Source organism: Malaclemys terrapin, chromosome 3 (genome assembly GCF_027887155.1).
Source record: "Malaclemys terrapin pileata isolate rMalTer1 chromosome 3, rMalTer1.hap1, whole genome shotgun sequence".
NCBI lineage: Eukaryota > Metazoa > Chordata > Testudines > Emydidae > Malaclemys > Malaclemys terrapin.
In genome coordinates, this window is record NC_071507.1 from 153,318,985 (window position 1) to 153,345,658 (window position 26,674).

At 41.1% G+C, this 26,674-nt stretch overlaps 1 protein-coding gene across 7 annotated transcripts in view; it reads right to left on the minus strand.

The window, feature by feature from the left end:
• Positions 1-26,674, minus strand: part of FAM135A (family with sequence similarity 135 member A) — a 157,111-nt gene that overhangs the window by 13,139 nt on the left and 117,298 nt on the right. For all 7 annotated transcript variants that reach the window (XM_054022143.1, XM_054022148.1, XM_054022145.1 and 4 more), the window contains 4 exons: positions 18,162-18,253; positions 16,807-16,904; positions 7,421-7,572; positions 4,880-4,990 (listed from right to left, as the gene is read on the minus strand). In XM_054022143.1, coding sequence (XP_053878118.1) covers positions 4,880-4,990; positions 7,421-7,572; positions 16,807-16,904; positions 18,162-18,253 — 453 coding nt within the window. The remainder of the gene's footprint in view (positions 1-4,879; positions 4,991-7,420; positions 7,573-16,806; positions 16,905-18,161; positions 18,254-26,674) is intronic.

A 26,674-nucleotide genomic window follows, 5' to 3' on the forward strand; every position in this document is an offset into this window, starting at 1 on the left:
ATGTGCTGCAGATGTGGATACATTTCTTTCAGGTGCTTTACAGAGTGTTGGATGTACATCGCGGAATCACTGTTGACTGACACAGTTTTCCCACATTTGGTCATACCCTGGCAACACATCTTGATCCAGACTGAAATGACTCCTGCTTTTCACTTAAGAACAACAGAGGATTTTAATATAATAGTATTTATTGATTTATTTTTGTCATTGTAGAACACTGCAATGATGTTAATTGTTGGCTGTCCAGCAATTACTAAAGAGACTTCCTCACCACTCAACAGATCCTTAATTGCAGATTTGTGGTGAGCAAAACGTTCAGGCAAGTATATTTTTACCAGCTGATGACATTCTGGGTAAGTACATGCTGCTGGTGCCTACATCTGAAGCAGAGCTAATAAAAAGTTCAAACCACAGACAGCATTCATTGGAATCGTCTCAAAGCACAACATATATAAACATACCGTGTGGAAAATCCACAGCTTTCTCTCTTTGTTTGGTCTCAATTCTTCCCAAATAGGCTTCCATTGAAGTCTGGGTTCTCTTTGCTTAACTTCCAACTGACGCTTACTGTCCAAATATTGAGCAGTATAATTTGCTTGTCAAGAGATTTGTTTTTACAAACTCTGCAGTGCAAAATGTACTCTAGACTTTTTCCAGACATTTCCAGACCTTTTCACTGTTTTAAATTTGAGGTGAGAGTATTCATTGCAATATTCTTCATTTGCAACCCATTATTGAAATAAAACAAAATAAAACTTGGCTCTGTTACTGTGTAAGTGCAATCGGGCCACTCACCATAAATATAAATGCATTTATACTTTTCCTCAATTTTGACCCCAACACACTAATAAATGCTGCATAATTATCTGCAGCTCCAGCTCCACTAATGCTGGAACTGACTGTTTTAGCAGAAATGTAAATACATGCTTTATGAAGCATTCACTACAACATGCTTAATATGCATTAAGAACTTAAGATGGGATTTTAATAAGCAGCATTTTTCTTATTTTGTCCATCTGTAAATTTCAATTATTATTAATGGAAATATTTTTCATCGGTTTGTATGTGTACAGTGAAATGACATTTACCAACATTTACTGATAAACATCAATTCCTAAAAAAGATGCAATGATGAAAGTAGGAAAACCCCACTCCCATGCAGGTGAAGACTCTATACTTTTTCGCCTCCCCACCTTCCAGTCTTCTGTTTGCAAAGGTAGCCTTTAGAATGTATATAGTCTGACTCTGCTGCCAGAAAAACAATAAAACCTGGTATGATATAAGTCTCTTCCAAGTGTATCAGTATATTTTAAACAGCCACATTTTATGAAAGTGTTTAATAGAAGTTTTAAATAAATGGTTAATTAATTATTACAGTCTAACAGGTCAACCATGGCTTATAATTATCTATAACATGTACTCTTCTTGTTTAACATGCTTATCTGAACTATTAATCATTTAACATTTTATAAACTACAGTTTAACTTCAATATAAAGTGTGACTAATTTCACAGTGGACTTTTTTAATGATAATTTAGGGTCAGACTGCAGACCAACATGAGGACTGACGCAGGGAAGTAAAGCGGTGTAGTACCGGGGAAACAGCCTCCACAGAGCAAAGCCATAACGTATCCCCTAAACAGAACTGTTATGTAAAAACCAAAACAAGAGCTTTTCCTCTTACTGCTCCTTTATGGAAGTATAAAGATTAAAATTATTTAAAATTTTAGGCAAAGTAAACTTTTATTTTCCGGTTGGTGTTTGCATTAGAAATATCAGGTATGCTCTCTTCTCTTTGATAGAAGATCTAGGGCAGGTTCTTTAGAGGACCTATATAGGGATGGTCCATAAAGCTGTGACCTGGAGGGAGTAGAGGAAATGGTGTCTTAAGTGTTTCTGGAGGTCCCCAAGACTCAGCCTCCTTTCCCTTCCCTCCCTTTGAGTTGAGAAGCAGGACAGCTGCAGCTCAGGTCACAGCTTCTAATGACATTCCTATCCAGACCCTCCAAATAACATGCCCTAGGTCTTCTATCAAAAGAAAGAGGAGAGAATACCTGATATTTCTAATGCAAATGACAATCAGAAAATAATGTGGTGAAAGTTATTAGACATCACAAAGAAGCAGTGAAGAGCACAAAAGGTTTTTTTAAATAGATTCAAAGATTTTAAGGTCACACAACCTCACCCAGTAAGTGCTGAATTAAGCCCATAATTTCTGTTCAAGCCATAACACATCTTTTAGAAAGACATCCACTCTAGATTTAAATACTTCAAGTAATGAGAATCCACTGCATTTCTAGGTAAGTTGTTTCAATGGTTTGCTCCTTGGAGTTAATCTTTAAATGCTAATAATGTGCCTTATCAGCAGTATAATTATTATTTTGTGTTAGTCACTTGTGAATGGAAAAACAGCAAAGTTTACTAAAAACCATACATTTGATCAAATTTCTACCTCAGCCATTATTTTTCTTTTTGTTCCTTGCCCTTCCTCACCCATTTTCTGGGACTTTCTCTTCTTGGAAAAAGTGGTTACTGACCTTCATAACTGGTATTCTTCGAGATGTGTTGCTCATGTGCATTCCACGTTAAGTGTGTGTGCTCACCATATGCACTGGTACCGGAAGTTTTTCCCTCAGTGGTATCCGTCGGCCAAGATGTCAAACAGGGTATCAGAGGGTTCAACCAGCTCCTCAGCTACCAACCCCAGATTTGCCACCACCCACATTAGCAGCTCCTGGTATGCCTTGAAATCATCCTGAGACACTCTCTGGGACGGTCCCGCCACTGCCTCATGGATGAGGAGGCAAAGACAGGGGAAGGGACTGGCTCTGCGCCCCTCGCAGGGGTGGCCTCAGCTGAGGCCAGAGGGTGCTCCTGGGCACCTGGCTTGAACCTTTTCCCTGAGTCCAGAGGAGGCAGAAGACTGTTGCCGACCGCCCCTCCAATGCCCCCGACACCGATCATTGCATCTCTGCCGCAGTGTCAGGGAGCAATGCCGCAAGGATGGGGAACGTTGCGTGGGCCCCAGTGCCGGCTTCCCTCAAGTCTTTAGCATGGATGGAACCTTCAGGTGCGAGGGACCTCTGCCACTACCCTGGATGGCTGGTGGATCCCTAGGAGGGCTTAACCGCCTAGCTGGCGATGGAGGTACCTGGCTGAGCTCCAGAGAAGATGCACTGCTACACGCAGGCCTATGCACCTCTCCAGATTTCCCCTTCCCAGTAAGGGACATCAGGGAGTGCCCTCTCTTGGTGTGCTTCTCTGCTTCTTAGCAGGCACTGTGGACAGAGATTGGTGCCAGGTGGAGACAGGTGCCGGCGGCGCACTTCGCAGCAATGCCACGATGTTCAGTGCAGAGTCTGATTGTGCTGGTTCAGAGGCTGGCGTGAGGGTCGACTCCATAAGGAGAGCTCTTAGTCTTCTGTCCTGCTCCTTTTTAGTTCGTGGTGTGAAGCTTTTGCATATGAAACATTTGTCGCTAACATGGGTTTCCCCCAAGCACTTCAAGCAGTTTTGGTGTGGATCGCTGACGGGCATAGGTTTTTTGCAGCAATCACAAGGCTTGAAGCCCCAGGATTGGGGCATGCCCCGTCCCTGGGCTAAGTCTCTCAAGGGACTATCTAATTTATCGAGAGCACTGTTAAACAAACTATCAAGAGAACAATAAAATCTACTTATCTAAGAACTATTTACACAATGGTTGATAGGAAAAAAAACACTGGGAAGAGAACGCTTGCCGAGGTAAGGAGACGCCTCAGCACCATCACTGGCAGTAAAAAGGAAGTAAGGGAGGGGGGAGCCAGTGGCGCCCCTTATACTGGCGCATATGCGTGCCACTCCAGAGGGCGCCAGATATCCCCTACAGATACCACTGAGGGAAAAACTTCTGGCACCGGTGCATGTGGCAAACACACACACCTAACATGGAATGGACATGAGCAAGCACTCAAAGAAGAACTTATCTTCAGGGAGAGGATCAGTTGGGCAAGTCAACCTTCTCCTCTCTATATGTTCTCTTTCATTTGCTCCCTACCAAGTCTTTGGGGCCAACTGCGAGGGGAAATGGCAACATCACGTGTGACTACCTTGACGGAGAAGCACCTCCTATTCTTTCTCTATACAGTACTGCATTCACCACAAGCATTCCACCTCAGTGCACGCCTGCCTGACACACATTCAGCAATGTTTACCTGATGTCCCCTTGAGCCAGTGAACCTCCATCCACTTCTCAAGGCTTAAAGGTGACCAGCCTATTAACATCTCAGACACCACCTAAACTGACTCTTTGCCATTCACTTAATTCATAACACAAACAAATGGGAGTGGGGAAAAGTACATGAAGGATAAAATGGGGATAGCTAGCAGGTTAGTGAAAGATTTTAATTAAAATCTTTAGGTACAAGTGATAGGTTTTTATTATGTCAATCTCCTCAAGGACAAACGAACTGCCTAATCAGTGATCTTGGAACAAATATTACAACAGAAGTTTAGCATCTGAAAAAAATATATGTAGGTTATCAAACAGCTCTAGAAATGAAAAGATGTAACCCCTGCTTTTGGTCCTTCACGACTGTATAATGCATTCAATCTTATGCTCACTGAAACCACTGACAACAGTGGTGCAAGATCAGGCCCAAATACAGGTTGGCTAATTTGTTCATTAATCAGAAAGTTCCCCGATGATCTACCTACCACAGTACAAACACAATGTCTGATTTATTTCGGAAGTAATAAATAGTATAGATAAATAATGGACTGTAGAGCTGACAGAATGGTAGAACATGCAATTATTTCTCTAAAAAATATTTTCTATTTTTTTCTTTTTATTGATATCTTGTACTTACTTGCCTATAAGATGAACAACATGAACAAAGCTTACCTGCTTTTTTACTAAGTTTGTACAAGAAGGTTTGCCGCGGGTCTGAATGATCTCGACATGTCAATTGTAATAAAGAACCCGACTTTTTCCACTTCTGCATAAACCAGAGACCTGTATGGTTACATACAGTGTATGTAAGTATATTTCAGCAGCAAAATAAGAATCACTAAATGGCAATTAAATGTGTAAAGTAAATGTCCATACATTACATTCCCCACTCTTTATTTTATGTTTATGTTAGCATTATCAAGCCCACAACCATTCTATAGTTCTCTCAGCCATCATTGTTTTCTATCTGATATGTATTAATAAAGAATGAATACTGTCCTTAGTTAAAACAAAGTTAATATTCTTGGTGTTAGGTGAAAAAGTTCTTTCACCAAAATATCAAGGTGTCTTTAAATATTAACCACACGGTAACATACAGACATACCCTCAACATTTTAAAACAATGTTTCATATGTTTTGATGCTGAAATATATAACCTGTCCAAAATATAAGAGAGACTCAAGTGTCACATCTCACCAAAACAAATAACTTTTTAGAATCACAGAGGTCAAGACTCATGGAAGGTAGGCAGAAAAGAAAGGGAAGGCATTCTCTGGACTGGGGAGAGGAATGGAGAAGAGGTCTCATTATTACACCCTCCTGGATGTTGTGCAGCATCTCTTTTTCCCAGTTGATAAGTAAAGCCATCCGTCTAAATATGACTTTTCAGAAATTCTTACAAGCCCTTGTTATCACTATAAAGCAGAAGAAAACAAACTACCAGGTATTCTCAAGTGGTCACATATAAATATATAGCTAGTACCCAACGTTTTAATGCTAGTCATGCTCAGTCCTAAAATGCTATATCACATGTAATTATTTGAGTTTTCTGGAATATTAACTTAAAATTTATAATCCATTAAACATATGAAAAGCAATGAGGGTTATTGTAAGAAAATGGTATCTTGAGAAGTGATCAACCACAAGCGGTCCAACTCTTTACAGAGTATAAACGCTTTCTGTATGATACCTAGAAAGGTCTAACTTTATTACTAAGATGACTACAGCCAATCAGACTCACTGCTATGAAAATACTCATATATCCACATCTCACATAATCTGGAATACTAAAAGCAAATAATAGGTTGTTTGTGCTTAGTGTGTAATTTTTTGGGATAACTTACGGCAAGACCTTCCCCCCCGCCACAGTAAAGCATGCATTGAGGGCTACATATTGTACATGCCAAGTTTCAAAAGCCCACTCAATTTCACTGATATCCTCACAACTCCAGCAAATTATATTTGGGCAAATAATGCACGACAATTTTCACCTTTTTTCTATTCAGAAAATGTATGCACACAGATTATACATTTTCCTTAACTGTTTATTTGGTCTGTAGATTGTTAAGAACACAAGAATGGCCATATTGGGTCAGACCATTGAACATCTATCCCTGTATCCTGTCTTCCAACAGTGGCCAATGCCAAACAGCTCAAAGGGAATGAACAGAACAGGGAAATTATCGAGTGATCCATCCTATCGTCCAGTCCCAGCATCTGGTAGTCAGAGGCTTACGGACACATAGAGCAAGGGGGTTGCATCCCTGATCCTCTTGGATAATAGCCATTGATGGACCCATCCTCCATTAACTTATCTAATTATTTTTTTAACCCAGTTATACTTTTGGACTTCACAACATCCTAGGGCAACTAGTTCCACAAATTGACTGTGTGTTGTGTGAAGTAGTACTTCCTTTTGTTTGTTTTACACCTGCTGCATATTCATTTCATGGGGTGACCCCTGGTCTTTGTGTTATGTGAAAGGGTAAATAACACTTCCTTATTCACTTTCTCTACACCATTCATAAGTTTAAAGAGTTCTCTCATATCCCCCCTTATTCATCTCTCTTCTAAGATGAACAGTCCCAGTTTTCTTAATTTCTCCTCATATGGAAGCTGCTCCATACCCTTAATCATTTTTGTTGCCCTTCTCAGTGCCTTTTCCATTTCTAATTTATATTTTTTGAGGAGCGACCAAAACTGCACGCAGTATTCAAGGTGTGGGAACACCACTGTTCAGTAGCAGTTTGTTGAGCGCATTTGATATTCAATATTTGAATTGTGTTGGTTAGTTTTTATGAACGCAAAGATCACAGGTTGTTTTTGTACATTGAATGTATGTGTGTGACTGTTTATAGTATTTGTTTTCTTTGAAGATTTGTTGAATTATATCATAGCTAGGTATTTATCAATAAACTAATCTTAGAAGATTATACCTTGAAAAATATTTTAACATAAAAACTGGTTCAAACAGACTGATGTGCTCTTATAATTGTTGTCTTTTTTCCAATTAAGGTTTTACACTTGCCTCTTTCTCCGTTTGTTCCTAAAAGCAGAGTGTGAGAATGTGCCTGATTTTCCTAATCCAAAGAATACACAAAGCCCTAGAAGTGCCTTTTATTAACATTTCAAAGGCAAGAGATGCCTACTCATTTTCTCCTTAACATATTTATCCTGAATTCATACCACTGAAAATAACGTTGAAGCTTTTACCTGTATTAACAAGAGCACTGCTGTTGTAGAGGGTACCAAGATGTGGTCCAGAGAGAGACAGGAAGGTGTGAAGTTTGTTGAGGTAATATTTAAATCGAGGTCTTGTGAGTACTGAACGGATTATTAAATTGCCCAGCGAATGTCCAATAAAACTATTTAAAAAGAAAAACAGTGTAAAATGAAACCTTGGGGAAATTATTTTTATTTTATTTTTCCTTAAAGTGAAATCTGATGCCTTTATAAACGTTTTAAGGAGTAAAGAAAGAAAGAAATGGAATATTTCCAATCTTTCCCCCTCCCCGACTTCATAATGTTAAGTAATAAAACAAAACAAAAAAAACAAACTACTATGTTTCAGTATTTTCCAAACTGCCCAACTAGCTTAGAGAGAAGTCTTTTGTGAACTCCTCAGAATTGTTAAACACATAAAAAAACCTATTTCAGTTAACACATCGACCAATTTTTTTCAAGTTTACTGTTTCAGAACCAGTTACACACCAACTACAGAGAAAATTTTTTAAATGTGATGTGAATGACTGAATAAGACATCATTTTGGTATTTAATAATTGAGGTTAGTGGGATGGATGCTTATTAGTTGCCAAGACAACCTGTATGATGCAGATTCTAGAAGTATTCCTGGGAGGAAGAAAATCTGGATAGATACTTTATTTTTGGTGGAAGCAACATCTCAGGTGGGTTTGCTTGGGGAATGGACTAAAGAGCTGAATGCTTAGCTTTATGGTTCAGTTGTCCCTCCAGAGCGGTGAACAAGTTGAGCTAGCTGCAAAATTAAGATAGCTACGGCTCACAGGAGTATATCAAATGTGTTACTGCCACTGGTAAAGAGGAGGGGGGCTTTTCTTCTTCACCTATCTGAAAGTTGGGCACACCTAGCAGGACAAGTATATCCCTGTCCTAAGCTCTATCGTACCATACATACACCATGTACATGCCTCTCCTCTTATACTTAAAGCAATTATTTTGAAAGGATTTTTCCATTAAATATGCTGCAAAGTAAACTTGGCTCAAACTTGGGAAAGAGGCGTGAGATGAAGAAGTTTCACCTGGGGTACCAGCTGCTTCGGAACCCAACTTGTGCGCTGCCAAGCCCCATGCCTTGCCCCCCCTGCTGCTGGCTCCTGCCTCTGGCACCCCACAGCTGCCAGCAACAGGGACTACTGCAGAGACTCCCCCAAAGAGCCCGGGCACAGGAGAAGGAAGGAAAATCCCTGGCTCTGGTTCTCCCTGATTGCAGCCAGGTGAGCTCTCTCTCCCGCAGCTGGCTGAATAATGAATGAACCCAAGGACTGGAAGCAAAGCGCAGCACCCTGGGCACAGAGTGCAAAGCCACCCCTCCATCCTGCTCGCATTGCGCTCCTTAAACAACCCCCCACCCTCCGCCTGCCACCTTTCAGCTCCCCTAATCTCCTAGGTCAACTCTGATTCCCTCTCCAGCTACGCTTGGGGTGGTCAGTTTGCTTGCAGAGAGGGATGTTTGCTGCAATCCATTCTGCCTTCATGGATTTCACAACATGGGCCCCTTCCAGCAACATCTCCGCTCTGGTGAGTCATTCCCTCTTAGTGAAGGCTGAATTATGCACTGTGTGATTCTGCAATCAATTACATTTAATTATATTGTTCCAATGGAGGGGACAATCAGACCGGGTGCTTTCTACTGTAAATTGCGCGCCTGACATGACAGACCTGACCAATAAGAAGCAAGTGGTTACCGTGATGGCACTCAAAAGCTAATGTTCGGAATCACATGAACGTCTTCCACCCAGCAAGCAGTAAAAACTGAAAGGGAGCATTTTGTTTCTAGACAATGTAAAATATATTTAATTCAAGAGATAAATTTGATTTTTTGTTATTACTTCAGTTAAACCTAGCCTATTTTACCCATTTGTACCTAATGCTTCGGCCACTTTCTTACCGGTACGCAGTACTGGCTTACTTTCACCTCTGCTCACAAGGCATTGCAAATTTCAAGAAAATTGCACAAGCATGCAGATTTTAGAGCACTTAGAAGCGTTGGCCTTTAAAAAAGAAGAATAGAGAAATAACGGAAGGAGATGGCTTTTCTACACATCCACATACAAGGCTCAGAAAGGTGTGAAGTGGTCCATTCATCTCAATGGGATGTTCTCAGCTCAGTGAGAACACCGAGTAGAGATTACATCTCGGCGCTATTGTTTCAGGTTGTAGCATGAACTTTTCCGTTCATCTCAGTGGGTGTTCTCATCCCCCTTCTGTTGCACCACTATAATAAGCATCAGAATCCTTTCATTTTCCACTTCAATGCTGACAACATCCTTTGTAATAAAAGCCCTACACCCTGATAACCTACATAATTCTGCATTTAAATGATGCGTACTGGATCCTGAAGATACACATGCAGCTCCTTCCTTTTCTTGCAAAACATGAGAGGTTGCAAACACAGATCTCATATCATAATCACAGCTCTGTCACATGCTTCAAAGTAATCTGCATGTGTTCTCATATCACAAACACATCTTTACCAAGCAAGCCCAATTACGGCTTCCACCATATTGACGTCACCTGTAGGGTATGCAAAAAATTCCCATTGGCTACTGTCAGCTCCAGGGAACCAGAGAGAAGATGACATGGGCAGCTCCTCCTTTTCTGTTTAGATCCTTTAGTAATGTTAGATGGAATCCTCTGGGTGAGAGCGAATGGGTTGTAAAAGGAGGTGAAGAGCTTGTACATTTCAACAACTGTGGGGTTGGCACAGTAAAGGTATGTGCATTAACAGGGCATATTGGGGCTTTGCTGAGAGAGGACAGAGTTGAGACTGCATGGGCAATCTTAACTGCATTTCCTGGTTTTCAAAAGTTGTGAGTTTTGCTCAACTCAGTATTCTGCAAGGGGAGGACATAACACCAAGCAACCTTAATTCTGCATTAACAGTTTTTTGCCACTGAATTCATAGTTACAATAAGTGCCTACAGATTCCACCCGAGATCATGGCCCACTGTGTCAGGTCCTGATCTTAACAGTCACAGAAATGTGGAGTTGGAAGGGACCTTGAGAAGTCATAAAGTCCAGCCCCCCGCACTATTGCAGGACCAAGTAAACCTAGACCACATCTGACAGCTATTTGTCCAACCTGTTTTTTAAAACTTCCTGTGATGGGAAATCAACAACCTCCACTGGAAACATATTCCAGAGTTTACCTATCCTTGTAGGTTGGAAGCTTTTCCTAATATCCAGGGGCGTGCACAAAGAGGGGAAAGCAGAGGCCTGGGTTTCTCCAATAATCGGTAGGGGCACAGAATTCCTCTGGCCCCGGGGCCAGGGCAGCTCCAAAAGCAGCAAAATTTAAATTCCTGCACACACCCCTGCTAACATCTAACCTAAATCTCGCCTGCTGCAGATTAAGCCTATTATGTCCTATATTTCCTTGAGTGGACATGGAGAATGGTTGCTCACCATTCTCTTTATAATAGCCCTTAATTATTTGAAGACTTATCAGGTCCTCCCTCAGTCTTCTTTCTCATGACTAAACATGCCCAGTTTTTTTTAACCCTTCCTCAAAGGTCAGGTTTTCTAAACCTTTTATCATTTTTTGTTGCTGTCCTATGGAATCTCTCCAATTCGTCCACATCTTTCCTGAAGTGTGGAGCCAGAATTGAACATAGACTCCAGCTGAGGCTCCCCAGTGCCAAGTAGAGGCACTGCCTCCCCTATATTACATATGACACTCCTCTTAATGCATCCCAGAATGATACTGGCCTTTTTTGCTGCTGCATCACTTTGTTAACCCAATCAATTTCTGATCCACTATAATCCTTAGTTCTTTTTCAACAGTACTAACACCTAGCCAGTTATTACCCATTTTGTAGTTGAGCATATGATTTTTCCTTCCTAAATGAAGTATTTGCACTTGTCTTTATTAAATTTCATCTTGCTGAATTCAGACCAATTCTCCAATTTGTCAAGGCCATTTTTTATTCTAATCCTGTCCTCCAAAGTTCTTGCAACCCCTCCAAGCTTAGTGTTATCTGCAAATTTTATAAGCATACTCTCCACTCCATTATCCAAGTGACTAATGATAATACTGAATAGTACCAGACAGAGGACTGATCCCTGCAGAACCCCACTAGATACATTCTCCCAGTTTGACAGCAAGCCACTAATAACTACTCTTTGGTATGGTCTTTCAAAGAGTTGTGCATCCACCTTACAGTAATTTCATTTAGACCACATTTCCCTAATTTGCTCATGAGAATGTCATGGGGGAGGTCATAAATATAAAGAGAAGGGTAACAACCTTTATGTATGCAGTAAAATAAAATTCCTCCTGGCCAGAGGTACAGAATCATTTTACTGGTAAGGGGTTAATCAGTTCAATTAACCTAGTTGACACCTGACCAGAAGGACCAATGAGAAAAGAAGATACTTTCAAATCTGGGGGGGGGGGGAGGGTTTGTGCTCTCTTTGTTGTTCTCTCTGGATAGAGAGAGACCAAGCAGGCAAATCGTCTCTTGAAAAGATACCTTGAAATAATACACAGAAATTGTAAGTAAAGGCAAGGAAATGTGTTAGATTATCTTTTGTTTTAGCTTGTGAATTTTCCCTATGCTAAGAGGGGGGGTTATTCCTGTTTTTGTAACTTTGAAGTTGAGCCTAGAGGGGAATCCTCTGTGTTTTAAATCTTTTTATCACCCTGTAAAATTACCTTCCATCCTGATTTTATAGAGGTGCTTCTTTTACTTTTTTCTTTATAATAAAGTTTTTCTTTTAAGAACTTTATTGATTTTAGTGTCCTAAAAATAAAGGGTCTGGTCTGTACTTTTATTAAAGGCAATTGGTTGGTATATTATTCTCAAGCCTCCACAGGAAAGGGGGTGAAGGGGCTAGGGTGGATATTTTGCGGAAATAGGAACTTCAAGTGGTCCTTTTCCTGAATCTTTGTCTAAATCACTTGATGGTGGCAGAAATACCATCCAAGGACAAGGAAAGGTTTGTGCCTTGGGGAAGTTTTTAACCTAAGATGGTAGAAATAAGCTTATGGGGTCTTTCATGCGGGTCCCCACATCTGTATCCCAGAGTTCAGAATGGGGAAGGAATCCTGACGGGACTGTGTCAAATGCTTTACTAAAATCAAGACATATCGCATTGACTGCTTCCTCCACATCCACTAGGCCGTTATCACTGCCAAAGTAGGAAATTAGGTTGGTTTGGCATGTTTTCGTCTTGAAAAATCCATGTTGGCTATTCCTTATAACCCTATTATCCTCCAGGTGCTTACAAATGGATTGTTCCATAATTTGTTCCAGTAGCTTTCCAGGAATTGGAATTAGACTGTGTGATAAATGAAGGGGGGGCATAGCTCCCTTTTATGGACACCCAGCCAGCCAGTTAGCTAGCTATACAATCCCTGTTAGTAGCTGTTCTCTACTCGCTTTACCTGTAAAGGATAAAAAAATAAGCCCATAGGTAAAAAGAAGGGAGTGGGCACCTGACCAAAAAAGCCAATGGGAAGGCTAGAACTTTTTAAAATTGAAACAAGACTCCCCTTTAGTCTGTTGTTTTTGTTTTCCAGAGAGCGGAGACACAGAGCAGCAATTTGTAAGCAGCTTTAAAACCAGGTATGAAAAAGCATTAATTCATCCCTCAAACCTACTTATCTGAAACCCCAGATATTTAAGTAAATCAGGGAATGTCTAAGAAGACACGATTAGGGTTATTTCTTTTATTTCTTATTGGCTTGTGGACCCCTTTGTGCTAACTCCAGATGATTTTGTTTTGCTTGTAATCTTTAAGTTAAACCTTAGCTATCTTGATTCTTAATTTTTGTAATTTTTTTTTTTTTTTTTTTTAAGATTTAGCAAAAAGCCTAAGTTTCAAATGTATTTTCTTGTTTTGGGGTTTAATAACATTTACCTTTTTTAATAACAGGATTGGATTTGTGTGTCCCTAAGAGGTTTGTGCATATGTTTTTAAATTAAATTAAAATTAAATTAATGGAGATATCCCATCTCCTAGAACTGGAAGGGACCTTGAAAGGTCATTGAGTCCAGCCCCCTGCCTTCACTAGCAGGACCAAGTACTGATTTTGCCCCAGATCCCCAAGAGGCCCCCTCAAGGATTGAACTCACAACCCTGGGTTTAGCAGGCCAATGCTCAAACCACTGAGCTATCCCTCCCGCCCCCCACAGCTAATGTTGTTTAATTAGCTGGTGGCAACAGCTTTGTTTTTTCCCCTCAGCTCTTCCCCGGGGAGAGGGGGAGGGGGTAAAAGGGCATGAGGGTACCTCATAGGAAGGAATTCCCAACTGTTCCTTCTTGGGTTCTCAAAATGGGGAGTGGGGGTTTACACTAGGTTGGTGGTAGCATCTACCCATCCAAGGTCAGAGAGAAGCTGTGACCTTGGGAGTTTAACACCAGCCTGGAGTGGCCAGTATTAATATTTAAAATTCTTGTGGGCCCCCACCTTTTGCACTCGAAGTGCCAAAGTGGGGAATCAGCCTTGACAGGCTGAGTAGCCTATCATTCCCAGGGTCCTCTGTGTTCCTCTTTTTTTTTTTTTTATGTTTGGCCTTCTCTAGTCTTCTGGGACCTCACCTATCCCCTAGGAGTTCTCAAAGATAATTGCTAATGGTTCTGAGATTATTTCAGCTAGTCCCCTAAGTATCCTAGGATGAATTTAATCAGGACTTGAATACATCTAACTTATCTAAATATTCTTTAACCTTTGCTAATAGCCTAAATAGACAAGACAGAGAAAATGTGGAAGAGAGGGAAACTAATGTACGAAAAATGAAGAGACTTGCCCAAAGACACACAGGAAGTCTGAGGCAGAACCAGGAACTAAACACAGATCTCCTGAATTCCTGTCTACTGCCTGAACCACAAGACCATCCTTCCTCCTCATTCTACTACTGTATTCCTAAACAAAAACTATGTTAAAATGGAGTTAAGGCTGAGAATACTTATAAGTAATTTAGTCTAAAAAAATTTCATGGATGTAGTAATTATCTTCAAAACAAGAATCATAACCCAGGAAATTCAGAGTTAAGGTTAAACTTAAAGCAAATTCCAATATCTTAAGATATAGATGTGCATACAGTTAAATCAATCAATCCCCTTGCATGCATCTGATGAAGTGGGTATTCACCCACGAAAGCTTATGCTCCAATACTTCTGTTAGTCTATAAGGTGCCACAGGACTCTTTGTCAATCCCCTTCACTCTTCCCTAACTGTGCATTTCTATACAGAGCACCTCACATTTTAAGGGATGATATTTTGTTAAAATCAGGATTTTCGTTTCTTACCAGCACAGAGTTTGACACATCTTTATATCATTTTAGATCATTTTTCCTACTGCAGTTCTGAGGTCTCTACTAGAGAATGCAGTGGCACTGAGTTAGGATTGTGTTTTTCAATTCAAGTTGTAAGGGAAAAAACTCTGTAACCTTCTATGCAGTCACATTAAGACAACAGTAGAGTGTTTGAAGAAGACGACACAGCCTTGCATTTACTGACTTTCTGAATAATAAAGATTTGAGACAGTTCCCATTCCCCCTATGATATGTTACGTGAAGCATACAAATAAGCCAGCACAACTTCTAGCTATGTTCAGGAAATGAATACCCAAAGTTGCTGCCAAAAAAAAAAAAAAAAGTTACTTATTTCGAAGAACATCACTTACTGTAAGGGAAGTAACCCCCGCCCCTTTTTTTTTTTAAGTGACTATCAATATGTATTCCACTCTTGGAGACTCCCAACTGTAGAACCATACAGGAAGAGGGATACTGGAGTCTCAGAAAGGTAAAGATTGAAGGACTGTCTTGCCAAATGAAACATCAAGTGCTTTGTAAATGTATGGACTCAACTCCAAGTGGCAGCATTAAGAAATCTCTACACTAGGAGTATTTTTAAGAGAAGTCACAGAAGTAGTCTGAGCTCCAGTAGAGTGAACTTTTATCAGACCAGAAGGATTACATTTAGCATTCCAATAAGAGAAAGTAATGCAACCGGAAATAACTCTTCCGGCATAGACCTCGAACAATCTGGATGAAACTCTGAAGGTTTTGTTTAAATAAAAAGACAATGATGCAGCAACAAGTAAGGAATGTAGACTTCTTTCACATCATTCATGTGGGGTTTTAGAAAATATATAGGTAAACAAGTTGTTTGATTAATGTGGAAATCAAAGACAATTTTAGAAATAAAACTAGGGTGAGACTGAACTGATACCATGTCTCTATGAAAAGCTCTATAAAGTGAACCTGACATTCAAGTCTGAATTTCCCCCCATTTTGCAGGCCAAAGAAACAGCAACTGGAAATGGAGTCCTCATAGAGATGATGCAGAGAATACGTGACAAATGACTAAAACGGTGGTTTCATTAAAGCAGCTTGTACCAAATGCAAACACCATGAAGGAGATAAGTTTTTAAAAGGATTAGTACACCTAAGACACCATTGGATGGGAACAGACCTTATAGTTTTGAACTTGGGAATGGGAAGCCAATATAACCACTAAATGAACTCTTATAGTATTGGAGAGGCCAGCTAACCTTAGATATAGCAGATAGTACAAAATAAATGGGCTGTCTGTAGAAAAAAGTGACCCAAGTGTAACCAATGCAGCAATGTCTGTCTGAGTTTGCAGAGAGCCTAAAACATTAGTTCTGAATTGTGAATTCATAATAAAAAGCATGAATTCTTTCTTAAAGTGCAAACCACAATACAACTTTAAATATGGAGCTGGCAACTGGTGCCTCCATGAGTATTGTCAGTTAACAAGGATTGATGGTATGGTATGGCGTCCATCTAGGAAATAAGATCCTCCTCATGACATATCTCCTCCTTGATGTTTTCAGACAGGTTACTGAAGGCAATAATCCAGGAGGGCCCAGAATACATTACAATCAGCCCACGATGCCTATAATGCAACAGCTTGCAGTGCTGTCTAAATCCTTACCATAAGACCTTAAAATGGTCTTTAAATACTTTAAATACTAAAATACTTTAAATGGTTCTAGGATTGCAGAGCCCATCACATAATTCCCACAGTGTATATCTAAAAGTTAATATATTATATTCTGAGAACTTTCAGTTACTGATGAAGAAATTTTCCTTTTAAGATGTTGCAGACTGTTACATTTTTAAACAGTCAGTAACCTGCAGCCATAATACTATTTATAGCTTTAATATTGTATATTTAAACTTCTTTTGTTTGTTTTTCATTTAGAAGCCCACATCATCTAATTTTCCCTTACCTTCATTTCCCCCCAACCTTCTCGTTTGTACCTGAATATCAAGTAACTGCATGACAATTTAGGACAACTCATGTACTTTCTAGTGGGTATTATATATTTTATAGCAATAAAGTAATATACAATATAGGTATTACCTGATTTTTGAAATTGTTAGGTTGTAAATTTGAATATATTGTATTATTTCATCTAAAAGGCGATCAGTCATGGAGTCAAAATCAGCAAAGGTATCATTCTGTAGCAAGGAAAAATAATTACATATGTTCCAAATACAGAGAGTTATTTTACATTCAGTATAAATTCTTATTCATCAAATATATAACAACTAAACCTACCTATAAAAACATGCTTACTAACTTTGATATCAGAACACAACACTGCAGCACCCCCCAGGTGGGGTTTTTTTGGAAGAAGGGAATAAACTGTCTGTACATAGTTTTAGAAGTACTTTGCTCTAAAAAGCATTAAAACTAATATTAAATAGTACCATTAGTCTAACCTCTATCACATATGCACAGTTCTCATCAGCTGGACAAAGAAAAGACAAACCACATATCCCAGATTAAGCCACACTGTATCTGAAATGATAATATGAGGCAATTTATAGTAAGCAACTGTAGAATTTACTATATGCACCTCTCTCCTATTTCAAAGTGTGAAAAGACGACCCTTATTTCAATCTTCGGCTCCTTCTCTACACTAATTAATAACAACAAGTTACAGTGGCTGTAGACGGAGATCAAACGAGTTGTTTCACCTTACATCCATTAATAACTGGCTATCTGAAGTATCTCTAGAACATGTATTGTAATTGGATACAAATAATATTAAAATGTCAACGATATTTTTTTCAAGCTAAAGTAATTTGAAAACTATTCTAAAAAAAAAAATCAAATAAATTTAAGATTGGTAATTGCTACTGATTTATCATCATCATGCCAATATTGCAATGCAATGACCAAAAGAAAAGAAAAGAAAGGCTGGCTATTTTGTGGTTCTCAGATTCTGGTCCATGAAACATTAGCTCTTCTTTCTTCCCACCCTGGGCTTCACTCTTGTCAGCTAGGATGGGGAAAAATTAGGTGTGTTCTAGACTTAATTGGTTATTATGCTGAGAAGAAGAGAGGATTCCAGATTACATTACTATAACTCTGAATGCACTGTAGAGTTGTATTAATTTATATAATAAGTATAAATTATAATATATATTTAATTTCAAGGTCATGCCAGTTTGTACAACTGCTTTAGTGTATAATAAAATTAAACCTCAGATTCTGCCATGGGATTCACTTGCATGGACCATTTTATGACCACTGAGTCTCCCTAATTACAATAGTTATCTGAAACGGCTAAGCAGTCTGTATATATGGATACTTCTGCAGGATCAGGGTCTATACAATACAATAATAATGGTAACTAAGAAAACATTATTTTTTAAAAATGTATACAATTTCATTTATTGTATGAAAATCCTTTTGTTGTTTACAAATACCTGGTTCCTCTCAGACATAAGAAAATCTATTCGTCCTCCAGGTAGTCCAAGCTCAATGTAAGTCTTCACTAATCTTAGATCTGCACTATTACCTTTAAAACAAACAAACAAAAAAGGTTAAAAGGTTTGCTATGACAAAAGTTATCTTGCTATTTAACAAGGTAAATATACTAATTTAGAAACAAAACAGACAAAATGGACAGACAGACAATTGCAGCACTGGCACTTGCCAGCAAACTAATGCAAGTTTTATATTTTACCATATCAAAATTAAAACTAATTAAGCCCTCTGATGCTGTAGTAGCAAAACCAAACACAATGATACAATCACAATCTACAGAAATGACACAAAGCTCAGTCATTTTGGAAAACCCAGGACTTAAGTAGTTAAGTTTTGGTGACTACGTATATAATATTTTACATTCCCTGGATGTTAAGCAAAAAGTACAACAATGTACTAATTTTGATAAAATTTAATTAAATGAACTCAGTCTGGGGGAGGAGTAAAGGAGGATTAGAGAATTTGAGGGATGGGAGAGAGGAGTAAGGGACCAGTTAGAAGTAGCACTACATAAGGATTAGTAAAGTAGAAAGGCAAAATGGATTATAGAAAAAGAGATTACTGACCTGTTCAGTAACTGTTGTTCTTCAAGATGTGTTGTACACGTCCATTCTACTCTTGGTGTCTGCGTGCCCTGCCGTTGGAAACTTTTTTCTTCTGTGGTACCCTTTGGGTGACTCGAGAGCCTCTGCTACTGTGCACCACTGTGTACACGTATAAAAGTCAGAGCTGCCCCCAGGTCTCCCTAGTTTCTTTTTGCTGGAACTTCAAAGTAGAAGGGTAGGAGGGCGGTTTGTGGAATGGATATGTATAACACATCTCGAAGAACAACAGTTATTTAAACAGGTTAATAACTTTTTTCTTCTTTGAGTCATTACACATATGCATTCCACTCTTGATGACTCACAAGCCATGAAACTCAGAGTCTATTTCAATAAAGATTGTAGAACTTGTCCAACTCTACCATTGTCACTAGTCCTAATGTGCATACATTCCTCTTCCCTACTCAAATGTGGCTGTGGGCAGAATACGGGTAAGTACATTGACTGGTTGATATGGAAAGAGGACACCACCTTTGTGACAAACTTCAGATGAGGACGCAGGTAAACTTTGTCCTTAAAAAGATCATATAGGGAGGCCCAGACATTAAGGCACACAGCTGTTCTTCTCTTGTGGCTGAGGTGATGGCAACCAAAAATGCCACCTTCATTGATAGAGGTAGTAGAGAGTAAGTAGCCAAAGGCTCAGATGGGGACCCATAAATCTTGACAACACTAAGTTTAGACCTCCTGGGAGAACGGGGTCTTGCACCTGATGATACAGTTTGACTAGATCTTTCAAAAACCTTATGGACATGTCATTAGAAAAAAAAACAGATCAGTTATTCATTTTAGGGTGGAAAGTTGAAACAGCTGCCAGATGTACCTTGACAGAAAACTAACAGCTTAACCTTGATGGTTTCAGGTCCAATAAGTAATCTAATAGGTGTTAAATGGAGGAATGGGAAGGAGATACTCTGTAATGGAGAGACCTGTTGGAAAAACATCTCCACTTAGAGAGATAAGTAGTCCTAGTAAAAGGCTTTCTACTATTTAGCAGGATCTCTTGAACTTCTTTTGAGCAAAACTGCTCTCTAATGTCTAGCCATGGAGCATCTATACAATTAAATGGAGAAATTGCAGGCTCTGGTGGAGTAGGTGATCATGATTTTGGGAGTGTGAGGGGGCGTCTGCCCCACACTGGCCTGTAAGGGGTGGGGAGGCTGTGGGGAAAGCAGCCAATAGGAGAGGGGCTGTGATGAGCAGCCAATCAGGGCCTGGCAGGCCCATATGAAAAGAGCTGAAGGGCAAGGCACATGCAGTTAGTTGCTCCCTGGAGCTTAAGGAGGGAGAACAGGCTGCCTTGTAGGAGGAAGAAAGCTAGCACCTTGGACAGAGCAGTGCTGGGCAGGATCAGGAGAGACAGAGAGAGAACTCCTAGCTGACTGCTAAGACTGGCATGCTGAGATCCTGAGATAAAGATGAAGAAGGTGCTGGAGCTGCAGGGAAGTGGCCCAGAGAAGTAGACTGAGAAGCTGGAGGGGACACAGCGTGTGGCTACCATCTACAGGGTCCCTGGTCTGGGATCTGGAGTAGTGGGCAGGCCCAGGTCCTCCCCTCATCCCCACTGAGGACGTGGCTGGACACTTGGACTGCAGTACATTCCCCCAGAAGGGGGGGGGGGGAGCACAGAGTGTTGCACAGCTGGAAGGCTCTGTCCTGAAGAGGATGCTATGGTCCTTGGAATGACATGGGTCCAGGCAGCAAGACATCACAAGAAGGCGGCACAAGTCCAGCCAATCAAGGGAGGCAGGGACATGAGAGGTTATCCTCACCACTGTCTCTAAATTGAGACAGCTCGGTGAGTACACTGAGACTAGCCAAACCTGAAGAATTCTATAGGGCAGTCTGGTGTATTGAACCATGTATGTCCCAGGAGCCGCCAACAGTTTTGTACTTTTGTGATTTGTTGAGCTTTGAGATCTATAATAACTGATCAAATTACCTGATACTTCGATTTCAGAAGAAAAGTTCTGGCTTGATTCAAGTCTAGTACAGCCCCCATAAACTCTATTCTCTGAACAGGGATGGGCCAGTCGGGGACCTCAGAGGAAACTTCTCTGCATTGACTAGCAGTCCCAAAGCAGTGAATGTTGACTACATCAGAGATACACTGAACCACACCTGCAGTCTGGATCAGCCCTCGACAAGCCAGTTGTTCAGATAGGGATAAACTTGGACTCCTGATCTTCTGTGGAAGGCAACTACTACTGCAATAACTTTTGTAAAGATCCTGAGAGCTGCTGACAGATCAAATGGTAGTACAGTGAACTAATGATGATTTTGATTCACCAGAAATCTGAGGTACTTCCTGTGAGCTTGGTTGGTTGCCACATGGAATTAGGTATCTTTTAAGTCGAGAGCAGCATACCAGTCTCTAGGGTCCAGGAAAAGGACAACAGAAGCTAGAGTGACCATGCAAAACTTTATCTTTAAGAATTTGTTGGGTTGATGCAGTCTAAAATTGATCAGAGACCCCCCCCTTTGCTTTCAGGATCAGGAAACAGGGGGAATAAAACCCCTTTTCTCTCTGGCAGCGTGGAACCTCCTCTATGGCCCCAAACTGAAGGCGAGATTGTACCTTCTGGAGGAGGAGCTCCCTGTGAGAGTAGTCCCTGAAGAGGGGGAGGGAGGGATAGACATAAATTGAAGGGTATATCCCACTTCCACAGTGCTCAAGACCCAGTGGTCCAAAGTAATTCAGGACCAAGCACTGTGGCAGTGGGACAGACTGTTTGCAAATGTAGCAGGAACAGGGTCTGGAAATATGAGGTCCCCGACTAGCCCATCAAAATTGCTGCTGACACTTACCAGGTATCTAGAAGGGCCCAGAGCTGGAGCTGAAGCAGCATAAGGGTGAGGCCGGCACCTATAACTTCTGGACTTCTCTGACGGAACAGATGAGGATTGGAGTGGGAAAATGGTGCATCTACTGAGGATGATAGTGCTTTCTGATTGGGGCAAGACTGTACAAACCCATGGACTTCAAAGTGGCTCTTCAGTCCTTAAGCCCATGGAGCTTCCTGTCTGTCTGATCTGAGAACAAAGAAGGACCCTCAAAAGGCAAGTCCTAAATAGTATTCTGCATTTCACAGGGGAGACCAAAAAACTGCAACCATGAGGCTCTCCGAATGGCAACTGCAGAAGCCATGGTCCTAGCTGCTGAGTCTGCCACTTCCAGGCCAGCCTGCACCAAAGTTCTCATTACTAGTCTGCCTCTGTTCTCAGGGAGCAGCTCTTTGAACTTCTCCATGGAGCCCCATAAATTAAAATCATAATGCCCCAGCAGAGCCTGTTGGTTGGCAATTCAAAGCTGCAATTCCCCACTCAAAATAAAACTTCATGCCAAACAAGTTCAGTTTCTTTGCCTCTTTTGATGGGGAGGAAGGGGGGGAAGAAGGGGGTGAGCCTGATGCGCACTCCCATTAGCCGCTGTAACAACTAGCGATTCTGGAGACGGGTGGGAATAAAAGATAGTCAAACCCTTGGGAGGACACACAGCACTTTTGCTCTGCATGCTTTGAAGTGCAAGACAATGAAGATGGGGTCTGCCATAGTATCTTTATAGGCTCTAATATCACCTCATTGATTGTCAGTAGCACACTAGGTGGACCTGTCACTGATAAAATGTCAATCAGGTGATGAGAGGACTCCCTGACCTCCTCGATCTGAATGCCCAAGTCTAAAGTCACACTCTTTAACAATTCCTGGTAGGTCTTGCAATCATCAGTAAGGTCTGAAGTTGCCTCCAAGGAAACAAACTTCTCCAGAGAGGATGAACATGAAGCCAAGACTGGAAGTAACTGAACTTCCGCAGGCTGCGCCTCGGCTTTCTAAGCGCCTCTTCTTGACACTCAGTACTAGGCCCAGACACTTGAGATGGATCAGCTTGGTGCAAGGACTAACCCACCTGGATTAGGGCACAGAGTAGGCTTGACAAGAAGAGGATGTAGAAGTGCGGGGAACCCCCATGGGTTCTAAAATGGCCAATGATAAGGAGCCAGACTCCAGTGACCTCCTGGCCATGTTCCCAGATGATGGAATGTGGAGAAGGAGATCTCGGTGGGGACCGGTAGATCCTGCTCTGAGGCTGAGAGATATAAGATGCCACTTTTGAGTCAGATGAAGAGGCTTCCCCTTCCTCCAATCATGGAGGTGCTGCTCCAGTCGATGCCGGGGACTGGTGCAGAAAACTTGGCGATGGGCAGAGAGTCGCAATCATTGCTGGCTTCCCCTTAGGACAGTACTGATGAGCTGACTATCTGGGAAATAAGCAGCTGGTGTAGTACTGCATACTGTATTGCTGGCGTTGGTGTCAGATGTTTCAGTAGTCCTGAAGGATGCGACTCCTGAACCACCAGTGATACCAGTACTCAGAGGCAGAGTAAATTCCTTGCTGCTGCCAAGGCCTCTGGGGTAGTTGGCACTGAGATCGTATTTGTCTGCTGCAATGCCGCTGATATTGACACTTTTAGCACTGGACTCGACGGTGTCTTCTCCAGCACACAGCCAATTGTGCTGAATTAGACACTGATTTAGAGGAGGCGTGCTTAAATTTCAGTTGCACTCTACTAGACTGCCTCTCACCCCTCTTTCCATGCTTGGAGGGTAGAGGTCTTCCCCTGGTCAGATATTCTTTGGAAGATTTATACTTCTTCCGAGGCACAGGTGAAAGAGTCCCAGGACTCCGACAGTTGTGGAGGTGCACTTCTAACTGAAGTTAAACACTTGACACCAGGTTGGACCAGGATAGCTCCGAGGATGGTCTGAGCACCACCTCCATCAGCAGCAACTTCAGCCTAGCCTCCTTATTCTTTGTTGTCCTAGGCTTGAATTCCTGGCAAATCTGGCACCACAGTATTTGCTCCTCCCTCACATTTAAGACAACTACAGTGTGGGTCGTACACCAGCATAGGTTTTGAGCAGGAGGCTCATGGCTTAAAGCCCAGCAACCGGGGCATGCCTCAGTGCCAGCAGCAGAACATATATATATATATATATATATATATATATATATATACATATATACACACACACACACACACACATATAATATTTTGTTTTTTTTAAAACAAAACAACTAACACTTACTAACTATAACAAGTACTAAACTACAACTATACCATATATACAGAGCAGAGACCCAATTGTTTTGGCAATGAACAGGGGTTCCTCCAATGACCATCATGAGGGAGGCCGAGGGCAGCTCTGCCCTTTATACCTATACGCAGTGGCACACAACAGCAGACGGTGCTTGAGCTGCCCAACAAGTATCACCGAGGGAAAAAGTTTTCTGACAGCTGTTTGTGGGCACACAGACACCAAGAACAAAATGCACAAGTGCAATCACTTGAAGAATTACAGATATGTTGGGCTGGAAGCGACCTCGAGAGGTCTTCAGAGTCCTTCCCCCTGCATTAAGGCATGAGCAAGTATATCTAGACCATCCCTGACAGATATCTGTCTAATCTATTCTTAAAAACCTCCAATAATGGGGAGTCCAAAAAACTTCTCTTACTAGTCTATTCCAATACTTAACTATCCTTATAGTTAGAAACTTTTTCCTAATAACTAACCCAAAGCTCCCTTGCTGCAGATTAAGCTGATTACCATACTTCTTTTCCTACCTTCAGTGGGCATAAAGAACAATGGATCACATCCTCTTTATAACAGCCCTTAACACATTTGAAAATGCTGCCTCAGTCTTCTTTTCTCAAGACTAAACATGCCTAGTTTCTTAATTTTTCCTCATAGGTCAGATTTTCTAAACCTTTTATCATTTTTTGTTGATCTCCCCTGGACTCTCTCCAATCTGTTCACATCTTTCCTAAAGTGTGGCACCCAGATCTGGACACAGACTCCAGCTGAGGCACCACTAGTGCAGAACAGAGCAGGACAATTACCTCCTGTCTTGGGGCTGGTCTACACTGGGGGGGGTGGGGGTGGGGGGATCGATCCAAGATATGCAACTTCAGCTACGCGAATAGTGTAGCTGAAGTCGAAGTATCTTGGATCGAATTACCTGGGGTCCACACAGCGCGGGATCGACGGCCACAGCTCCCCCGTCGACTGCGCTACCGCCGCTCGCTCTGGTGGAATTTCAGAGTCGACGGGGAGCGCATTCGGGGATTGATATATTGCGTCTTAACGAGACACGATATATCGATCCTGGATAAATCGATTGCTACCTGCCGATATGGCAGGTAGTGAAGACATACTCTTATACAACATTCCTGTTACTACTCCCCAGAATTAAGTAAGCATTTTTTGCAACTGCATGATGTTATTTGCTCATATTCAATTTCTGATCCTCGATAACTCCCAGATCCTTTTCTGCAGAACTACTGCCTAGCCCATTATTCCACATTTAGTGTTTGATATTTCCTTCCTAAGCATAGTGCTCTGCACTGGTCTTTAGTGAATTTCACCTTATTGTTTTCAGACTACTACTCTAATTTATTGAGGTCCTTTTGAATCCTAATCTTGTCATAGAGTCATAGACTTTAAGGTCAGAAGGGACCATTATGATAATCTAGTCTGACCTCCTGCACGACGCAGGCCACAGAATCTCACCCACCCACTCCTGTAATAAACCCTAACCTATGTCTGAGCTACTGAAGTCCTCAAATCATGGTTTAAAGACTTCAAGGTGCAGAGAATCCTCCAGCAAGTGACCCATGCCCCACGCTGCAGAGGAAGGCAAAAAACCCCAGGGCCTCTGCCAATCTGCCCTGGAGGAAAATTCTTTCCCGACCCCAAATATGGGGATCAGCTAAGCCCTGAGCATGTGGGCAAGACTCACCAGCCAGACACCCAGGAAAGAATTCTCTGTAGTAACTCAGATCCCACCCCATCTAACATCCCATCACAGGCCATGAGCATATTTACTGCTAATAGTCAAAGATCAATTAATTGCCAAAATTAGGCTATCCCATCATACCATCCCCTCCATAAACTTATCAAGCTTAGTTTTGAAGCCAGATATGTCTTTTGCCCCCACTGCTCCCCTTGGAAGGCTGTTCCAGAAAGCACTTGCAACCCTTCCCAGCTTGGTGTCATCTGCAAATTTTACAAGTACTCTCTCCAATCCATTATCCAAACCATTAATGAAAATGTTGAAGAGTACCAGATCCGGGACAGACTCGTACAGGATTGCACTAACTATGTCCTCCCAGTTTGACAGCAAACCATTGATAACCTCTCTTTGAATACAATTTTTCAACCAGTTATTGATATTGGAAGATAAAACTAACATTCCTGTAGTACTACAAGAGGGACATAAGGATCTGATGAAAATCCCTGGGTGGGTTGATGACCTAGGGATAAAAATACCCACATTCTGGCTACACTACGGCTTCCACAGTTGCTACCATCAGTAGATCTGCTCTAGTGGTGAATTATACATCTGAATTTTGCCAGGGAAGAGAGCACTAAAGGTACTGATATTTCTCTTTTTTGGTTTGAGGTTCACCATATAGTAAAAATATTGTAGGATTAAAAAAAAAAAAGGGTACTCTGCTGCCCCATTTAAATGATCAAATTTATTATGCAAGTCAGTTCCTGATAGGAAGGAAGTTGGCTAAAATCTCCAAAGTAAGTTTTTCTAATCATTTTTTAAATCAATAGACGAGGAGTGTTTGATATGAGGTACAATAGGGAACAAGGACATGGTTTTGGCAACAATTTATTATGGATGGGTTAACTGCTGTATAATTCTTGGCATTACATGGTGTTAGAAAATCTGGATGGGGGGGAAACAGCATCTCCCAGCCCAGTGCATAAGTTGAATTAGACAGATACTAATAATGAATGCTCCCTAGACAGAGTCATGAGTTGAATCTATTTGGATATTT